General features: G+C 42.9%; 1 protein-coding gene across 4 annotated transcripts in view; it reads right to left on the bottom strand.

Annotated features, from left to right (window-relative positions):
- Positions 1-20,781, bottom strand: part of VIPAS39 (VPS33B interacting protein, apical-basolateral polarity regulator, spe-39 homolog) — a 35,605-nt gene that overhangs the window by 7,599 nt on the left and 7,225 nt on the right. For all 4 annotated transcript variants that reach the window (XM_070754081.1, XM_070754089.1, XM_070754098.1 and 1 more), the window contains exons 4-15: positions 20,239-20,376; positions 18,609-18,647; positions 14,650-14,714; positions 13,180-13,236; positions 10,844-10,936; positions 10,296-10,329; positions 9,076-9,178; positions 8,961-8,988; positions 8,642-8,715; positions 6,614-6,689; positions 5,771-5,905; positions 1,196-1,237 (exon numbers count right to left, since the gene is read on the bottom strand). In XM_070754081.1, coding sequence (XP_070610182.1) covers positions 1,196-1,237; positions 5,771-5,905; positions 6,614-6,689; positions 8,642-8,715; positions 8,961-8,988; positions 9,076-9,178; positions 10,296-10,329; positions 10,844-10,936; positions 13,180-13,236; positions 14,650-14,714; positions 18,609-18,647; positions 20,239-20,376 — 884 coding nt within the window. The remainder of the gene's footprint in view (positions 1-1,195; positions 1,238-5,770; positions 5,906-6,613; positions 6,690-8,641; positions 8,716-8,960; positions 8,989-9,075; positions 9,179-10,295; positions 10,330-10,843; positions 10,937-13,179; positions 13,237-14,649; positions 14,715-18,608; positions 18,648-20,238; positions 20,377-20,781) is intronic.

Below are 20,781 nucleotides of genomic sequence, written 5' to 3'. Positions count from 1 at the left end.
GCATGCGCGCCCTTTTTTCCATGGCCGCGCATGCGCAGATGGTGTTTTTACTTCCACACCTGGGAAGACCCAGGGAAGGTTCCTTCCGCTGCCCAGCAGCTGATCTGCTTGGCAGCGCCGCAGCAGCGAGGAGCCGAAGATCGGGGTTTCCCCGCCGCCCACGCAAAGGGGAAACCCCGATCTTCGGCTCCTCGCTGCTGCCGCGCCCGCTGCTTGTCCGCCCGCCGCCTGCCTGCCCGCCGCTTGTCCGCCGCCTGCCTGCCCGCCTGCCCGCCGCTCGGTGCACGAGAGAGGGAAAGTGAGAAAAAGAGGGAAAGCAAGAGGGGGAGAGATAGAGAAAGAGAGAGAAGGAAAGAAAGAGATGAGAAAGGAAGGAAGAGAGTGAGAGAGAGGAAGAAAGAGAGAGAGAGAAGAGTGGAGTATTTTTTAATTAATATTTTCTGAAAAATCGCGATATAGCGTTTCGCGAAGATCGAGATCGCGAAACTCGAGGGATCACTGTATAAACTGAAATTGAAAATAAAGACAATTAAATCCATTGGTTGCTGAGATTCTTGTAAAGAAAGCTCAATTGCATGGGCCTTGGTCTGATCTAGCAAGGATTTTCTTATACCTTATACAACAACCCATTATCTGGACGATTTTCCATAATTATTTTTATTGCTTTCAAATTTGTTTCCTATTAACATTAAGCCATGTGAAAATTATACTAACAAAAATTTGTAGACGATGCAAGCAATTACCTACCCTCCAAATTAAAACATACCACACACCAGTCAACACCAGCCATTCAATAAGACTTGCAGAAAGGGGATCTGTAAGTACAATCCGTATCCCTGAACTATTAGTGCAAAAGGAAATTCCACCAAACCTCAGACCAAGTTGAATGTAATCCCAAACTCATAGATACCCTGTGCAGTGCACCAAAAAAAAAGATGAGGAACAAGTGAACAGATTTAACCTTGTTTCTTGTATTAGAGTATTATGACTATGCACTCAGTCTCTGAAGGTCAGAGCAATGAACATTGTCCAATTAAGCTACGTTAACTAAACCTTGTCACACTTCATGGTTTTAGCAACACAATCCTTTGAATGTCTTCATTCAATGATACATATCCTTTTTTATACATTTCTAGGATTGTTGGTCTCTTCTAGAAAGTAGAGATGTATGCTTGCAAACTATCAGTTTCCTTACCTTGAAAGTTTTCTTCAAGTTTGCTGGACTACTGAATGTTCCCTGGAAAAGAGAGACATTGCAAGCTTTATCAAAAGTGTGTTTGTGTGTGCGCACACATATATATGAGACATATTTTTGATGCTCTTGACAGAGAGACAGACAGTTGCTCAACCTGTAGGCTTCTACCTTCGAGGCAGGATATTAATCTCTAGACCACAGGTTCACCTTTGAATCAGCTTGTATCAGGGAAGAGCCCTATGCTTGTTTTTCTGTCAAATCACCCTGGTATACCCAAATATGGGAGGAAGCAACTGCTTTCCTTTTTCAATTCAATTCAATTCAATTCAATTCATTAGATTTGTATGCCGCTCCTCTCCGAAGAATCGGGGCGGCTCACAACAATAATAAAAACAATATAACAGTAAACAAATCTAATATTATTATATAAAACTCCAACAATTAAAACCATACAACACATACCTCTCATACAACACATTGCCTCTCAGTTCCACCCAGGGCCATGTCCAAGGCAGATAAATTTTTTATAGTCAACAAATAAGTCAACCTAATAAGTAGTCATAATTTATTAAGTCAACAGATCATCCAAAATGCAGCCACACGAGTGGTTCTGGGCCTTCCAAGACATGCCCATATCTCGTCATCACTCCGCGGACTACATGGGCTGCCAATCTGTTTCCGGACACAATTCAAAGTGTTGGTTATGACCTATAAAGCCCTACATGGCATAGGACCAGACTACCTCCGAGACAGCCTCCTGCCGCACGAATCCCAGCGACCAGTGAGGTCCCACAGTTGGTCTCCTTAGGGTTCCGTCGACCAAACAACGTTGGCCGGCGGGACCTAGGGGAAGAGCCTTCTCTGTGGGGGCCCCAGGCCTCTGGAATCAGCTCCCTCCAGAGATTCGCACTGCCCCCACCCTCCTTGCCTTCCATAAGAGTTTAAAAACTCATCTTTGCCACCAGGTCTGGGGTTACTAGATCTCCCCCCCCCCCGACCAACAAATGTTTTTAGTATGATTGTTGATTGAATGTTAATGGAAGGTTTTTTTAACATTAGAATTTTAAGCATTGTTTTTTTAATGTATATTAATTGGATTGACCTACTATTGTCTTTTTGTATATGTTGTGAGCCGCCCCGAGTCCTTGGAGAGGGGCGGCATAGAAATCCAATTACCGTATATACTCGAGTATAAGCCGAGTTTTTCAGCCCCAAAAATGGGCTGAAAAACCCGACCTCGGCTTATACTCAAGTCACCACAAGAGGGCGCCGAATCACCACAAGAGGGCGCCCCGCCAGTAAGCTAAACGGGGAGGACGGGGACGGCATGAACTCTCTCCAGGCTTTAGAAGCCTCCAGCCGGAGAGAGAAGCAGATTTGTTACAGAGATCCACTTGGTATGGCAGCAGGGGAAGGAGGAGGAGGAGGAGGAGGGCAGCTCTTTCCTTTCCTCCTCCTCCCCCGCGGCTGTGGGCTATTCTGGCTCTCCACCTCCTCCTTTCCCTGCTGCTGTCCCAAGTGGATCTCTTTAGCAAATCTGCTTCCCTGCACAACATATGGGGCAATAAAGGGAGACTAGGAGGAGGGAGGATCAGGGGTGGGAGATCAAGCCAACGAGCCAGCCAGCAAGCTAAAGAGGGGGGTGGGGGAACAGCATGAACTCTCTCCAAGCTTCTAAAAACTCAAGTTTAAAGACCCCTAGGTTAGGGTTAGAAATGCAAGTCTTCAAACCTGGAAAGATTAAGGCTTGTGGACTTCAACTCCCGCTCCTGAAGTAGCATGGCTGGTGCAGGAATTCTGGGAGTTGAAGTCCACTAGTCTTAAAACTGTCAAGTTTAAAGACCCATGGGTTAGGGTTAGAAATGAAAGTCTTGAAACCTGGAAAGATTAAGGCTTGTGGACTTCAACTCCCACTCCTGAAGTAGCATGGCTGGTGCAGGAATTCTGGGAGTTGAAGTCCACTAGTCTTAAAACTGTCAAGTTTAAAGAGCCCTGGGTTAGGGTTAGAAATAGGTTTTAGCTTGGTTGCTGATTGAGCTACTTTTACTTTTTAATTTATTGTTATTACCAGATTGCTTTCGTTTACCCTCTTTTAAATTTACAGGGCTAATTTTGGTTTTCTTTAAAATAAATATTCTAAAACATTTAATCTACTGATGTCTCAATTAATGTAATTTTATTGGTTTCCATTTTTATAAGTTACCAGTAGCCACTGCATTTTCTAACCTCGGCTTATACTCGGGTCAATAAGTTTTCCCAGGTTTTGTGGCAAAAACTGGTGCCTCGGCTTATACTCGGGTCGGCTTATACTCGAGTAAATACGGTAAATATTTAAATAAAAAAATAATAGTCAACATAATAAGCTCTATACTAGATCTATACTAGTATCCCTTCATTTTCATTATCACCAAACAAATATATGTATACACACACACACACACACACACACAGTGCTCAAAAAAATATAGGGAACACTTAAACAACACAATATAACTCCAAGTAAATCAAACTTCTATGAAATCAAACTGTCGTCTTAGGAAGCAACACTGATTGACAATCAATTTCACATGCTGTTGTGCACACTCAACTTTGTACAGAGCAAAATATTCAATGAGAATATTTCATTCATTCAGATCTAGGATGTGTTATTTGAGTGTTCTCTTTATTTTTTTGAGCAGTACAGTCATACCTCGTCTTACGAACCTAATTGGTTCCAGGGGGAGGTTCGTAAGACGAAAGGTTCGTAAGACGAAACATTGTTTCCCATAGGAAACAATGTAAAGTCAATTAATCCGTGCAACCTAAAAAAAAACCCCGCAAAAAAATACTGCCGCCTGGCTGTCACCTTTTAAAACAGCCTGGGGGCTTCTCAGCGACCTCCCGAACGCCGAACGCCAAACCCGAACTTCTGGGTTCGGCGTTCGGGAGGCCGCCGAGAAGCCCCCAGGCTGTTTTAAAAGGTGACAGCCGGGCGGCGGGGCTTCCCAGCAGCCTCCGAATGCCGAAAGCGGAAGTTCGGGTTTGGCATTCGGCTTTGGGAGGCTGCTGGGAAGCCGCCCGGCTGTTTTAAAAGGTCACAGCCAGGCTGGGGGGCTTCCCAGCATCCTCCCGAACCCCGAACTTTTGCCGAACTTCCGGGTTCGGGGGGCTGCTGGGGAGCCCCCCAGCCCGGCTGTCACCTTTTAAAACAGCCGTGCGGCTTCCCAGCAGCCTCAGAACACCGAAAGCGGACGTTCGGGTTTGGCGTTCGGCTTCGGGAGGCTGCTGGGAAGCCGCGCGGCTGTTTTAAAAGGTGACAGCTGGGCTGGGGGGGCTTCCCAGCAGCCTCCCGAACCCCAAACTTTTGCCGAACTTCCGGGTTCGGGAGGCTGCTGGGAAGCCCCCCAGCCCGGCTGTCACCTTTTAAAACAGCCGCGCGGCTTCCCAGCAGCCTCCCGAAGCCGAACGCCAAACCCGAACGTCCGCTTTCGGCGTTCGGAGGCTGCTGGGAAGCCGCGCGGCTGTTTTAAAAGGTGACAGCCGGGCTGGGGGGCTTCCCAGCAGCCTCCCAAACCCGGAAGTTCGGCAAAAGTTTGGGGTTTGGGAGGCTGCTGGGAAGCCCCCCAGCCCGGCTGTGACCTTTTAAAACAGCCACGCGGCTTCCCAGCAGCCTCCCGAAGCCGAACGCCAAACCCAAACTTCCGCGTTCGGCATTCGGAGGCTGCTGGGAAGTTGCGCGGTTGTTTTAAAAGGTGACAGCCGGGCTGGGGGGCTTCCCAGCAGCCTCCCGAACCCCGAACCCGGAAGTTCGGCAAAAGTTCAGGTTTCGGGAGGCTGCTGGGAAGCCCCCCAGCCCGGCTGTCACCTTTTAAAACAGCTGGGCGGCTTCCCAGCAGCCTCCCGAAGCCGAAAGCCAAACCCGAACTTCTGGGTTCAGCGTTCTGAAGCTGCTGGGAAGCCCTGCCGCCGGCTGTCACCTTTTAAAACAGCCGGGGGGCTTCCCAGCAGCCTCCCGAACCCCGAACTTCGGGTTTGGCGTTCGTAACACGAAAAAAGTTCGTAAGAAGAGGCAAATTTTTTCTGAACCCCGGGTTCGTATCTCGAGTTGTTCGTAAGACGAGGGGTTTGTATCTTGAGGTACCACTGTATATATATACTATAGCCACTCAGGGTCTGTTTGGAGTGAGTGGCAGATAAATGCAATAAATAAATAAATAAATATACATATTTATGTATATTTATATATATTACATAGGGGAAAAACCGAACCCACAACAATATACATACATGCATACATACCTCTCAGATAAAACCATTTTATATATAAACTATTTAAACATACATTACATATTAGGCTAAAAATACTCCAAGATTTAACATCCAATGAAGCCTTATCAAAAGTAGATGAATTGAAGATAAAGTATTTTTACGTTCAGTATTTTTTAAAAACTCTGAAGTATTTGAACAGTCTATTGTCTAATATACAATATTTCAGATGCCCACTGTATAAGGTGATATATGGCTCCCCCTTTACTCTGAAAAGGCACCAATTTCACTGATTAACATAGAGATTCCTGTTGCTACCGCAGCTCTAACCTCAGTTTCTGTGTAATGGTAGAAGCAGGAATAGAAAAGCGTCGTGACTAATGGCATGTTTAGAATAGAAGCTTTTCTAGGGTATTTTCGAAAGATTTCCGTCTGCCCAGATGACTCTAAATGTTTATCATTTGCCTGGAAAAAAATCAGAACAAAAAATGAGGTGCATAGGGTTAAAGACATCTAGCGTGTGTTTTTTACGTTTCTTAATCAAAAGGATTTTTTAAATTTTTTAAAAGTTTCAAAGACAATCAGGATTAAATCCCAACAAGTGGGCTGCAATCCTTTCTATATTTACCCTATGTTCAGAAGTGTTCTCTCCTAAGAAAGTTTGCACAGAATTGTGATCTCCATGAATTTGTCCTAGTCATTACCTGTTTGCTTAACTTACTCCAAAAGCCCTACTGAATTTCACAAAGGAGGAATAGGATAAAAATCACATTAGTAATAGCTGTATCTCAAAAACATCCTTTATTTTTCTGAGATTGCATGACAATTATCATGCAAGCCCAAGAAAAAATATGCCTTCTCTAAGGACTTCTGAAACATTCATCCATGTGCCATGGTGGCTTCATTAGGAAAGACATGGGCAACTTTTTCCAGCCCTGGATGAATGTCTTGTGTTCCATGTCTACAAGGTTTATGGTACCTGTTTTTCTCCTTAACCCTCTGATCCAGAAATGGGGAGGGAGGGGAGACGGGAAAAAAGGATTTCATAATTTGGCCCTGTCTGCTTTTCTTTTTAGTCTGCTAAAAAGCTTGATGTTACAACAAGCAAGTGAAAGCCAAAAAATCTAGAATAATTGTCACTGCCATGTACCCAGTGGCAGAGCGGGACCTTACCTCAATGATGATCTGTCTTTCCAAGAGTGTATAATGATCCTGAACATGAGCAGCATCCTCTGATGAAAAGGGCAACCTATATTGGAGAAGTGGTGGGAGTTCACTTTTGCATTCTTCCTTTGTATAAAACTCAATCGTATTTATTCAAAAGCATGTTCAGTGGGGCAGTCTTCTCCAACTGGGGACCCCATAAGTCCAGTTAACAAAGAATAATTCTGGCCTAATGAACTTTACAAGCTATTCACTGAATGCAAAAAGAGCTATGTGGATCCAAAACAAAGACTTGCCACACATTATACTTGCCAAAATAGCCAGCTAGACCAGGGGTCTTCAAACTTGGCAACTTTAAGACTTGTGGACTTCAACTCCCAGAATTCTCTAGCCAGCATAGCTGGCTGGAGAATTCTAGGAGTTGAAGTCCACAAGTCTTAAAGTTGCCATATTTGGGGACCCCTGAGCTAGACATTTATGAAAAGCTCATACAAGCTGGCCCTCAGGCAACTGATAATTAGACGTTACAATGCATTTGAACTTGGTAATGTTTAAGTAGATAGATAGAATTCTTTATTGGCCAAGTGTGATTGGACAAACAAGGAATTTGTCTTTGGTGCATATGCTCTCAGTGTACATAAAAGAAAAAATGTATTTGTCAAGAATAGCAAGGTACAATACTTAATGATTGTCCCAGGGGTCAAATAAGCAATGAGGAAACCATCAAAATTAATACAAATCTTAAGGATACAAGCAACTAGTGATAGTATTATTCTTTATTAATTTGTCTAAGTTTGTTTAAAAACTTTTCATGCATTGACTAGCAAAATATTTGAGGCAGTGTCATTTCTGTTCCCGCAATTTGAATTGTTTCCTAACCAAAGCAGTCCTTTTATTGGCCCTAAACCTGCTGGTATGGCCCCTTGCTGTAGGGAAAAAAACATTTCCCAAACTATCTCTACACAATGCATAACTACTAGACTAACCCATATCCCATCTTGTTTCAGAGATATTTCCCTACCTAATCAGAGAAACAGAATGATCAAGGGGGGAAAAAATAAATCAGTGGGAACAGGAAAAGTTTTCTCCTTGAATTTCCTTGTGGAAAATTGGTTGGGAGCATCTGAAATCTCCTCTCTTTCTCTCTTCCCTCCCCCTTCTTTTTTTCAGCAGGCAGGTTAATGGCTACTGTTAGGTCGGAGAGGGTGTGTGTGTGAAGGATTGCAAGAGAGGCTGGGAAATTGTCACAGAAATGAAAAATGAAGATCACAAAACCACATCACAATCATACCAGATTTTGGACACATTCTGTAGGTTAAACTATTTGAGGTACCTTCGTTCAAAAGCTGTGGCTTTGTGTTGCACCATTTCACACAGTTAAAAGTCATGAAAAATATTTTAGTGGTATATAGATGACTATCTAATCTAATCTAAATCTAATTTATTTATTTATTTGTTTGTTTGTTTTGATTTGACTTGATTTCCTTCTCTGGAGACTTTCTTCTTTTATTTCTACTTTCTTCTTCCTAACTTGTTGCTTGTATCCTAAGATTTTTATTAATATTGGCTGTTTCTTCATTGCTTATTTGACCCCTATGACAATCATTAAGTGTTGTACCACATGATTCTTGACAAATGTAACTTTTTCTTTTATGTATGCTGAGAGCATATGCACCAAGAGAGCATATGTGTGTCCAATCATACTTGGCCAATAAAATTCTATTGTATTCTTCTATTCTAAAGAAAAGCTTCTTCCTTATAGCTTTCCATTGTTTTACTTTGTGGGATATAATAAGGCTTCCTTTCCATTAATGCTGCAATTACTTTACCTCTAAGGCAGGGATGTCAAACTCACGGCCAAGATACAGCATGTGCTGGCTCCGCCCCTGCCCCGTGTAGCGAAGGCGGGAAAAGTCCCAATACGTCATGTGACAACGCCATGACAATGCGAGTTTGACATCCCTGCTCTAAGGTTATTTCTCCTTTTATTTCTCCATAACTTTTATTCTCCATAACTTTTACTTTTCCATAACTTACCCAATGCAACTTTTCAGAAACTCTTTTCTTTTCTCAGCATCCGAGATGGTCAAATGTTCACGGTATTGGGTCAGCTGGAGATGGTGGAAAACAAGACAAAACAGGCTCACGAGGAGAGCAGATTAAATATTCAACCAAGGCTCGAGAACCCTGGCCCCATCTACTCAAATGTATTCCTTCCAGAGGGATTAGGAATATAATTTCCATTTTTCTTAACTGAGAGTAAGTACTGTGTAGCTTATCTTCAATTTTTCAGCATATTATTTTCCCCCCACTAAGAAAACCCCCCCCACAAATCTGGGCAACATGGGATACTCACTGCAACTTCCTCAGTCCTGCCCAAGAATCTAGAAAGGAAAAAAACCATGTGTCAGACCTGTTCAACTTCCTGCTCGGACATCAGTTTTGACTTGTATTGCTAACAGGGCTTTTACCTCAACAAGTCTAGGAGAAGTTTTTGGTCTCCAGTCTCCTTGAGAAAATGTATTAAATGGCGTAAAGCAACTTGCCGCATCTCCAGCTCTCTGAACAGGATCTCTAGTTGTAAAGAGAAGAAGTGCTTGTCTAACAAGATCAGGCCTGAGTAATCCCCTCACTCTTTCTTTTGCTTAAGTATTTCACATCTGTTGGCCATCCTGGAAAGAGAGGATGGGAAGGGTAGTCCTATACATCTGGAGGGCCCAAGGTTGGGACAAGTCAGCTTATTATATGGTTGACTAACCAGAAGAAATGAAAGGATCGGCTAAGTTATAGTGGTATAGTGTATGTCAACTAATTAACGGGATGGCGATAACAGAATGTTAGCTAATAAGGGAATCTCTAATTTAGAAATTCTAGCTTTGTTGTTGTGTTTGTGGCTTACTGCTAAAATATGTAAAATCTATCTAGTACTATTGTCATTAAAAGGGAAGGCTGCAATGTAATAGTTGATGAGTCAAAAGAGGGTTAGCATGGGATTCAATACTGGAATTTAACATTAATTTTAGGTCAGTCTGCTAGTTCAAGGCAAAATTAATTCCCTGTTCAGCTGTGTTGTCCAAACAGATCAAGCATTATTTCAACAGGTGAAAAGCTGAGAGAGATAGCCTTATTTTATATGTGATGGAAAAGGTAATTTATGCACTGCAAAAGTTCTAACAAGAAAGAAAATCTGACACACTTCAGCTAACCAACATATGATTACAAAAATGGCAAACTTTTACATTACAAAAACTTTGAATTTGCCACCAAAACAATGCTCTTTATAGAATGTAATATGTAGCATGATAGTATTTACTTTTCAAACTAGACAAATTTAAAATGTTGGACTCCAGCTCCCAGAATTCTTCAGCCACCATGGAGGCTGGAGGATTCTGGGATTTGATGTCCACACATCTTAAGGTTCCTAGACTTATAATGCTGATGAATGGGAACTGGCTTCTATGCGCAGCAGATCTAGTTATAACCACTCTCTGCAGCAACGTTTTCCCCACTATATATCAAGAAATTTCAATTTAATTCATGAGATTATAAAATCAATTTATCACTATCTAAAATGACTGTCTTGAAAAGCACAGGGGATCTGTCAGCTTGACTTGAATGAGAAGAAGTAGATTATACATACTTTATATAGATACATTTATAAATCTATTTAGGAACTCTAGACATTACATACCTTTCCTTAAGGTTCTTTTCAGGAAAATGAGTATCTGCAGGAAAACAGACAGAACCAGGTTCCGTTATACTGTCCGTTCATCTACAATTGATTGACAGATATCTTGTATTTATTTCTACTACTGATACAAATCTTTATAGATTTACTGATGGTTTATAGCCGGCCATATGTCCATTGGCAACTATTTTGTAAATGTGTGGGTAACACCCTCCCTAAATTCCAAAAGTGCTCACTACTTTGGGGGGGGGGGGGAATTGGGGACTCCTATTTGCTGTATGATCATTTGGATTTTTGGACATTTTAAAAATTAAAAAATATTTAAGGGATCTTATAAGATTTAATTCACTCTTTATTTCTTGGCGGCAAAAGTAGCTGAACCAATGCCTTATAGCAGAAAAAAAAACCCACCAAAGAAGATCCCAGCAATTTAGGGGGGGGGGGGGGAATATAAAAGTAACCACATCTCATATACAGACATAGAAATTAAATGGGTCAAACTGAACTGCCCTTCCCATTCCCTACTACTATATATTTGGAGCAGGACTTACAGCTGTGATAACATTCCCATCATGCAATGCAACAGCTTCATCCAGCAGCAGTAATTTGTCCTGCAAGGAATGGAACCTTTCCAAGGAACACACCTAGGGAAGAGTGAGATTCATAAACAAAAACAATATTGGAAAGATCTATAACTACACCTAGCTAGCTGATTGTGTGAGCAATTCCAGAGACAACCAGTGGAAGTGATTGCTTTCATAGAGCCTAATTACAAGCCCCAGAAACCTCAGCCACTAAGGGTTTGTTCATTTAGTACTATGCCTCTGGATTTACATCATAAAGTGCTACCCATTGTAGTAGGAATCCTTTTTCTAGCATTTTCAAGAAAATCTATAGGCAAAACCCCAGTCAGAACTCTTGATGATCTATAAAAATTGGAGGCCCCACTTATGTCTCCCTGTTAATCCCTCCTCAAATAATTCCATTTAGTTCCTAATCTCCATGGCAAAGGAAAAGCTGGGCAGCATCTTCCACTTTGGGGATCTTACTTTAAACAGCTCCCTAAGAACTTCTAAGGTACTTCAGAGGCATTAATGCTATACAAATACATCTGATATATCTGATTAGTGGCTCTAAAGCAACTAGTTGTAGATCATTTGTATGCCTACTAAAGATAGCTCGTTTTCCTCTAGCCATCAATTGAGAGTTCTCAAGAATTAAAATCAAGTTGATAGATTTTTTTTTTTTGCTCTGAAGTTGGCAGAACATTAGATATAGTTATATAATGTAAAATAGATTGTGGCATTAGAACTTGTTAATCCTAGCATCATTTCCCATTGGTCTTCAAGCGGAGGACTTTGTTTTCTTTTTCTAGTAAGATGTCCTTCCAGCAAAAAAGGAAACTACTAATAACCATATTGCCATGTCTCAAGGATTGACATAATGGCTATTGTTGAAACTAAACATAAAAATATACATACAAAGTAAAAAGGCTTTTCATAAAGCCGAATGAAACAGCTGGTACCGAGCGTCGTAAAATAATATATAAGAAATAGTTGTCAAGATAGATAGCAAGTGGTGTATGTGTGTTTTGTTATATATTTCTGTTTTTTTCTTCTCTTTCTTATTTGTTCTTTTTGTCTCTATTTTCTGTTTATGTAAGATGTTTACCCGATTTAAGACCATGTACATTAAGGGATTAATGTAAAGAAGCATAAAACAGATTCTAAAGACTATGTACCATCTTTTTAAAATGTATACCTTTTCAATAAAACTTTTTTTAAAAAAGAAAAAAATTAATAGGTTCAAAATAGGAATACAAAAATGTTCTTTTATACAGATTGTTCTTGAGTTACAACGGCAAATGGGAATAAAACTTCCATTGCTAATCGACAACAATCCCTTCAGTCCTGATTGCTGTTGTTAATTGAATTCCATAGAAACATAGAAGACTGACGGCAGAAAAAGATCTCATGGTCCATCTAGTCTGCCCTTATACTATTTCGTGTATTTTATCTTAGGATGGGTCTGTTTATCCCAGGCATGTTTAAATTCAGTTACTGTGGATTTACCAACCACGTCTTCTGGAAGTTTGTTCCAAGGATCTACTACTCTTTCAGTAAAATAATATTTTCTCATGTTGCTTTTGATCTTTCCCCCAACTAATTCCATAGCTGATAATGCAACCTTCTGCTGGCTTTCCACAGCCAAGTCATTGGGGAAGCAAGCAGGAACTTGCAAGTCCCAGGTGGCTTTCAAGCAGGCCAGTAGGCAGGCAAGGTGGAGGAGGACATGAGTGGGTGGGTGGAGATGCAGAGAAAGCACAGCAAGGCTTGAGAAGATTTTGCAGGAGTGCATGATGGTGCAGGAAAGGCATAGTGAATGTTAGAGAGAGTACACAGTAGCTTGAGGGAGGAGCACCAAGGCTCATAAGAGATGTACCAGGATGCATAATGAGGCAAGGATTGGAAAGGTGTGTAAAAGGAGGCATGGTGAAGGTTGGGGCGGTGTGTGAGGATACAAGGAGGTGCACAACAGGCAAAGGTGGTGAGGGGTGCAAAAATGTTCCCTGCCTGTTTCCCCATTGACTTTCTGGAGATGCCAGTGGAAAAAGTTTGCAAATCACTATCATGTTATTGTTGGCATTCTGCAAGCGGCTATATGTACAAGCCAAATGCCAAGCATTTTAAAATTATAATCACATGACTGCAGGATTACAGACAGAAGTCTGGGAACTCGTCATAACTACCATCCACTTAAGAGTCCCATTGTAATTCTGAATAGTTTGCTGAATGGATGGCTGTAGGTTGGGAATTATCTGTCGCTTCTAAATTTTCTGAAGCATAAGGTGAGGTTTCTGAAAGCTGATCCTGTTTCCATTTCCTACCTTGCCTCTCTGCAGCCGTCTTACTGTATCGTTAGGGCTCCAATCAGAATTGTAATCCTGAAAGAGTAAAAAGAAAATAAAAACCACCGATAATGCCTTGAAAGACCCAGTTATGATTGTGACTAAGATATATGGGGGGAGAGAGACAAATAACATTCCAGGCATCCTACCGGGCAACTCTCAGGGGGCTTGGAAACGTGAAAGAATACAACATAATGGTAAAACAGGTATCTTGGGTTGGATCTTGGGTTTTAAATTCATCACTAGTTTAATCACTGAAAGAGCTAGGGCATATTTTGCTTGCAAAAGTGAAGCCACAGGAGAGATTTGATAATATCTTCAGCAAATAAAGGAGGAGATGAATTTGTTCCATTTCGTTTTGGATGACAGGACTAGAACCATAGAACCACTCTAGAAAGGTAATAGGGTGGATATTATATAGCAGCTGTCAACCAGTTGAATAGGTTGTCTCAGGAAGTTTGGACGACTTCAAACAGAGATTGTATAACCAGTGATTTTAGCTGATTCATTAAGACGAAACAATGTTTCCCATAGGAATCAATGGAAAAGCAATTAATGCGTACAAGCCCAAAATTCATCCCTTTTGTCAGCCGAAGCACCCGTTTTTGCGCTGCTGGGATTCCCCTGAGGCTCCCCTCCATGGGAAACTCCACCTCCGTACTTCTGTGTTTTTGTGATGCTGCAGGGGAATCTCAGCAGGGGAATCCCAGCATCGCAAAAACGAGCGCTTCGCTGGCAACGGAAGTCCGGAGGTGAGGTTTCCCAGCGAAGGGAGTATCAGTGAAATTGCAGCATCACAAAAACACCGAAGTCCTCGAAACCCCACCTCCGGACCTCTGTGTTTTTGCGATGCTGCGATTTCACTGAGGCTCCCCTCGCTGGGAAACCCCACCTCCAAACTTCCGTTGCCAGCGAAGCGCCCGTTTTTGCGCTGCTGGGATTCCTCTTCTGGGATTCTCCTGCAACATCACAAAAACACAGAAGTCCGGAGGTGGGGTTTCCCATGGAGGGGAGCCTCAGGGGAATCCCAGCAGTGCAAAAACGGGTGCTTTGCTGGCAACGGAAGTCCAGAGGCAGGGTATCCCAGCGGTGGTGGTGGGTTTGTAAGGTGAAAATAGTTTGTAAGAAGAGGCAAAAAAATCTTAAACTCCGGGTTTGTATCTCGAAAAGTTTGTATGACGAGGCTTTTGTAAGACGAGGTATCACTGTATATTTGTCTGGGAAAAGACTTTTAGTAAACCGTGCTACCATTACTCTTTTGTAAGCTTCCGATTTACTTGCCTAGACTTATAGCCCAATTGTATGCACAGTGCATATGCACAAAAAGCCTATTTAGTTGTTTGGGCAAAAAGAGATGATGTGAGCTTTTATGTTTAGGATTAGGTTTTGTCATCTGATTCTAAACTATTTAACCCTCTCCTTCCTTCAGATTCCAATAAATATACTAACCTTATAGTCTCCTTTTGGTCTGCGTAATTCTGGAGCATAATTTTTAAATCCTGTGTCTGTAAGAGCTGAAAAAAAGAAGAATAGAAAAGGGAAGAGCAAACTTTCTGAATTAAGTTCTCATCTTTTTATGCTTTTTGCCCCTTCTATGAGTCATAGTCACTAATTTTGATTCAGCACCAAAGTAACAATAATGCCAGTTAAAGCAAGAAACAAGAATTGTCTAACCACACAAACTGTCTATCTGTTTCTAAAAACCAAGCAAAGTAAACAATGGCAATTTCAAGATTATTATCTGTCAAGAGTCCAAATGCTGTCCTGATTGTTGTCTAACTCAGTGTTTCCCAACCTTTTTGGAGCCGCGGCACATTTTTCATATTTTCAAAATCCTGGGGAACATTGGGGGGGGGGGGGGGGGGCTAAAAAGTTTGGACAAAAAAAATCTCTCTTCCTGCCTTTCGCTCTATTTCTCTCACCCTCCCTCTTTCTCTCTCTTCCTTCCTTTCTCTCTCCATCCCTCTTTCTTTCTCTCTTCCTTCCTTCCTCTCTTTCTGTCTCCTCCTTCCTCTCTCATCTCTCTTTCCTTCCTCTCCCTCCCTTTCTCTCTTTCCTTTCTCTCCCTTTCTGTCTATCCTTTCTATCTCTCACCCCTTCTCCCTCTTTCATTCCCTTTCTCTCCCTCCCTTTCTCTCTCATTCCTTTCTCTCCCTCTTTCTTTTCTATCTCTTTCTTTTTCTCCCTCTTTCATATCTTCTTTCTCTCCCCCCTTCCTCCCTCTTTCCTTTCTCCCCCTCCCTTTCTCTTCCTTTTTCTCTATCCTTTCTACCTCTTACTCTTTCTTTCTCTCCCTCCTTCATTCAATTTTCTCTCCCTCCCTTTCTCTCTCTTTCCTTTCTCTCCCTCCCTTGTTCTCCCCTGTGCCTGCCTCTGCCTGCCCTGCACCACCCAACACGGACGGACAGCCCCTGGTCGTCGGTTCATGGCCCCCCCCCCACACGGAGGGAGATCAGGCTGGCGAGGGCGGTAGATCTGCGTCCCCGGCCACTGGAGGGAAATTGGGCTGGCGGGGACAGCAAATCCACCTCCCCAGCTGGGCGGAGGTAAATCGGGCTGGCGGGGGCAGCGAATCCACCTCCCCAGCCGGGTGGAGGGAGATCAGGCTGGCGAGGGCGGTAGATCTGCGTCCCCGGCCACTGGAGGGAAATCAGGCTGGTGGGGACAGCGAATCCACCTCCCCAGCTGGGCGGAGGGAAATCGGGCTGGCGGGGGCAGCGAATCCACCTCCCCAGCTGGGTGGAGGGAAATCGGGCAGGCGGGCGGGTGGCCGCAGCTCCCTGCGTGCCCCTGGAAAAGGGTGCGCAGGGGGGCATTTTGGGGTGCACTGGCGCAGGCGTGCCCAGCCTACAGGGAACGGTGCCCGGGGCCGCTGCACCCGGCAGCCTCCTGTTTCCGCTGCCATTGCCCTCCCGCCGGGCCCGAAAGGACACTTGTTGCCGCCTCCACTGGGAAGCTCCAGCGGGGTGCGAAGAATAAAACTCAGCTTCCGGTCTCAGAAGCTGAGCTTCGCGGCACACCTGATGATGTCTCGCGGCACACCGGTTGAAAAACACTGGTCTAACTATTAGGATGTATGCTTTAAAATATCTCACTGAAACTTTCAAATGCCAATTCGTCTTTCTTCCCAACTGACGTTTCAAAAATCTTTGAAGACCTGGAATTTATGTTATAAGCCACCCTTAATCACTTCCAAATGAGATGGACAAAAATAAATTAAATAAATAAATAAATAACTATTGGTAAATAAATAAATAACTTCAGGCATAGGGTCTGCAGATTGGGTGAGCCATCAATGTGATTTTTGGGGATGACTTTTGTTACATGGATTTGGTTAAATTTTCTTTTATTATTTTCTTGTTCTGTCGGTCTTTAATCACCTGTCAACTACCCAGAGAAGCAACTGGCAAGAAAAAAAATATATAAACTAATTAATATAAATTAATACATTAAACAAGCACATGACTGTCCCGGGAGCCAACTGGATTTACCGGTTTTTCTTTGAAGACATTTCGCTTCAGTTTCTTCAGCTGAACAATCTTCGAAGAAAAACCAAGTCAAGTTGCCTCTTGGAAAAAAAACAGCACCTTTGGGACAACCATGAACCTAAATGACTGAGAAACTCCACAGAGAAACCCATGAATCTGCTTTTTGTTAGCACTGGAGCGCCTGGTTGTTTCATTTGGATACACTACAAGGAGTAAGCTGCAATCCTGCTCTATGGGAAGAGATATATACTCCTCTCTTTACAGTCAGCCCTGCACCTGTTCTTTAGTCTCAGCGGGGATCAAGGGCTGCAACTTCTAGCTGGTATATCCTGGTTTTCTTTCTCTTCCTAACGGCAGAGCGAGACCTGACACTACAGCCTGGATACATCCTGCTCCGAGCCCTCGGAGAGGGACAGCATACAAATCTAATAAATTATTATTATTAAATTATGAATTCAATGGAGAGCAGCTTGCCTTCACTAATTTCTTGAGAGCTTTTCTTTGGGGAGTAAACTCTGAATGAAGTGAAAGGAGAAAGATTGCAAGGAAAGGCCTAGAGAGGAGAGAAATCTAGAAAATAAGATGTAAGCTCATATATTTATATTTCTATGCATATAGAGTGGTACCTTGTGATACGAATCCCCCGTGATACGAACATTTTGAGATACGAACTGGGGGTTTGGAATTTTTTTGCCTCTTTATACGAACTTTTTTTGACTTATGAAGCCACCGCAGATCGCAAAAAGGCGCTCTGCTGGGCGCCGCTACCCGGCTGTCACCTTTTAAAACAGCCGGGGGGCTTCTCGGCGTTCTTCTGAACCCGAACTTTTCGGGTTCAGGAGGCTGCCGAGAAGCGTTGCCACCCAGCTGTCACCTTCTGAAACAGCCGGGGGGGCTTCTCAGCGTTCTCCTGAACGCCGAACCCAGAAGTTCGGCAAAAGTTTCAGGTTCGGGTTCCAGAGGCCGCGGAGAAGTGCCCGGCTGTTTCAGAAGGTTACAGCTGAGCAGCGGCGCCCAGCAGAGCGCCATTTTTGCGATCAGCAGCGGCGTTTTCGGCCGATCTGGAGGCTGAAACGGAGGTGGGGAATCCCAATAGGGAATTACATGGGTGGAGCTTTGATGTCACGAAGACGTCCTTCCTGGCCTATTGGGATTCCCCACATCCGTTTCAGCCTCCAGATCTGCCGAAAACGTTGCTGCCGATTGGAGAAACGGCGCTCCGCTGGGCGGCGCCATCTGGCTGTAACCTTCTGAAACAGCCGGGCGCTTCTCCGTGGTCTCCGGAATCCGAACCCGAACTTTTGCCGAACTTCCGGGTTCGGCATTCAGGAGAACGCCAAGAAACCCCCCGGCTATTTCAGAAGGTGACAGCCTGGCGGCAGCGCTTCTCAGCAGCCTCCCGAACCTGAAAAGTTCGGATTCGGGTTCGGGAGAACGCCGAGAAGCCCCCCCGGCTGTTTTAAAAGGTGACAGCCGGGCGGCGGCACCCAGCGGAGCACCATTTTGCAATTTTCCCCCCCCTTGCACACATTAATCGCTTTTACATTGTTTCCTATGGGAAACATTGTTTCGTGTTACGAACATTTCGCCTTACGAACCTCCTACCGGAACCAATTAGGTTCGTAAGACGAGGTATTACTGTATTTATATTCCTATGCAATCTGCATGGTTTGGCACATAGAAAAGATGGAACTAATTTCTCCAATGTAATATGAGAATCAACCTTCCTTTTAATTAAATTAAATTATTTAATTTAATTTAATTATTAAATTAAATTAAATTAAATTAAATTTAATTTAATTATTTAATTTAATGTATTCGACTTCTATGACGCTCAATCCCATAGAACTCAAGGCGGCTTACAACAATAAAAAACAATACAATTTCAGCAATCTTAAGACTTAAATTCAATCTTCTTACCTTCTGAAAGTGACGGAAAACTCCCATGCTTATTTCTTCCTATAAGAAAGCACAAATATGAAAGACAGAAATGAAGATTGTATTTCATCTGACTCAGGGATGGGTTCTGGGGTTTTTTTGCTGCTGGTTCGCTCAGGGATGCGCCAAGGGAGCACCTGCGCATTGCGCGCACCTACACAGTACTTTACAAACGCTTCTGCGCATGCACAGAAGCAAAAAACAAGATGGCAGTGCCTGTGGTGCAGCCAGGAAAACCAGCTCAGGGATGTGGCAGGCTTGGGTCACTGCCGGTTCTAGTGACCCAGGCCAAGTTACTATCAGTTCTATAGTCTGAACTGGGAGGAACCCACCTCTGATCTAACTAGAAACCTATTGAGCCAATCTCTGTTTTTTTTTAAAAAGCCTAACAGCATGCATTAAGACAGTGTTTCCCAACCTTGGCAACTTGAAGATACCTGGACTTCAACTCCCAGAATTCCCCAGCCAGCATTCGCTGGCTGGGGAATTCTGGGAGTTGAAGTCCAAATATCTTCAAGTTGCCAAGGTTGGGAAACACTGCATTAAGATGCATAATTGCACAACTTCCATAAACATCTTATTTAACAATATTGAACAACTGCTGAAGCCTGGACAGATTTAACACCGCCCCTATTTTTCTCAAGGACGAGAATGCTGCATTTATCCTGTTCATGAGAAAGAAAACATAAAAAATATTTTTAAAAGCATAAAAACAGTGATCTTTTGCACAGGTACTAGAAGATACTAGGTAATAAATATATAGAGTCCATAACAAATGCCACCTTACACACACACACTACCAAAATTGACAAACAACTGCCCTAATACTCTGCCAATCATAAGATAGTGAAGAGCTAGAAATGAAGAAATCTTTTGATCAGGCAATCCTGATACTTCTTGTTGTGGTTAGCTCTAGCCCAGCTCCTGCCCCAAGGAATGTGCAGGTGGATGTGGGGGAAACATCCACATGCTGCAGGCCTGTTTTGCTCCCAATGGAATCTGCTGATGAAGCCTCCTCTGACCAAGGAAGCGTGAGTGACAGGGAAGAGGGGAGTTTGGCAGACAGCCCAGGAGGAGATCAATCATCTGTATCATCCCTGGATTCTGAACAAGAATTAATGACACATCCACGCATGCGTAGAGTGATGCATAGGAGACAACAACTGAAGGATTATTACAAGAGAAAATGAGGCCACCTGTGGTTGGGTGGGGGCTGCTGTAATTAGTGCTATAGATAAAAGTGCAGCCTGGTGTTTTAGCCTCATGGCAGTTTATCTGATTCATTGTTTTGTCAAGATCGTGGTTTTTGTGCTGTTCAAGATTGTGTGTGGACTCTCTGGACTTTAGAATTGGACTCAAGTTCCCAGTTATTGGGTGAGCAATTGGATTGCATTTAACCTGTGCCTTGTGTGTACCAGAAAATCCCTTTGACATTTAAAAAGGGAGCTGTTTTGGTTTTTCTGTTTATAAAAACTTTTGGGTTTTCCTTTTATCGTGTGGTGTGTGTCTTCCTGGACTAATTACCCTGTAATTACCGGCGATTGAAACACGCTGGCAGAACACTTCTGAGGATAGCTCTGTTAAACAAATGCCCCCGTAATCAATACTCTACCTTTAAAAAAGCTACTCAGTGAATAAGAAGAAGATTGCTTGGGTATAGCTGCGTAGGAAGAGCCCTTCTGCTGAGTCAGATCCTTTCCTTCAGGGGTATTGCTGCTGGAGGCAGACTCCTTGATTGTCCATGCAATGCCTATAAAGGGACAGAGGGAGGGAGAAAGAGAGAGATCTGTGAAAAAGGCATCATTCTTTAGTAAAGAAAAATATTATTGATGCATCTATTTTGGAAATGCAATTTTTCAACTAAGCAGGAAGTGAAACAGAATGCTTAATATAGGTATCAAGATAATTTACAACAGTAGAATAACATTTTTAGATGTTTTTAATTATTTTCTGCTTGATAACATAGTTTTATAAGGTATTTTTTATAAGCCAGTGGTTTCAACATGTTAAATATATAATTTTAGATACTTGGCATTTGGACTTTTTACTTTTTTTCTATTTTCTTCTTCTTCTTTTCTCTTTGTTTAGGTTTATTGTAGATTAGTATTTTAAAACATGGTTTTATCAGTGAGCATGGAGACCATGGATGGAGACA

The sequence above is a fragment of the Erythrolamprus reginae genome, chromosome 1, assembly GCF_031021105.1.
Source record: "Erythrolamprus reginae isolate rEryReg1 chromosome 1, rEryReg1.hap1, whole genome shotgun sequence".
Lineage (NCBI taxonomy): Eukaryota > Metazoa > Chordata > Lepidosauria > Squamata > Dipsadidae > Erythrolamprus > Erythrolamprus reginae.
The sequence above is the reverse complement of the archived record's forward strand: the minus strand, read 5'-3'. Positions and strand labels throughout refer to the sequence as shown.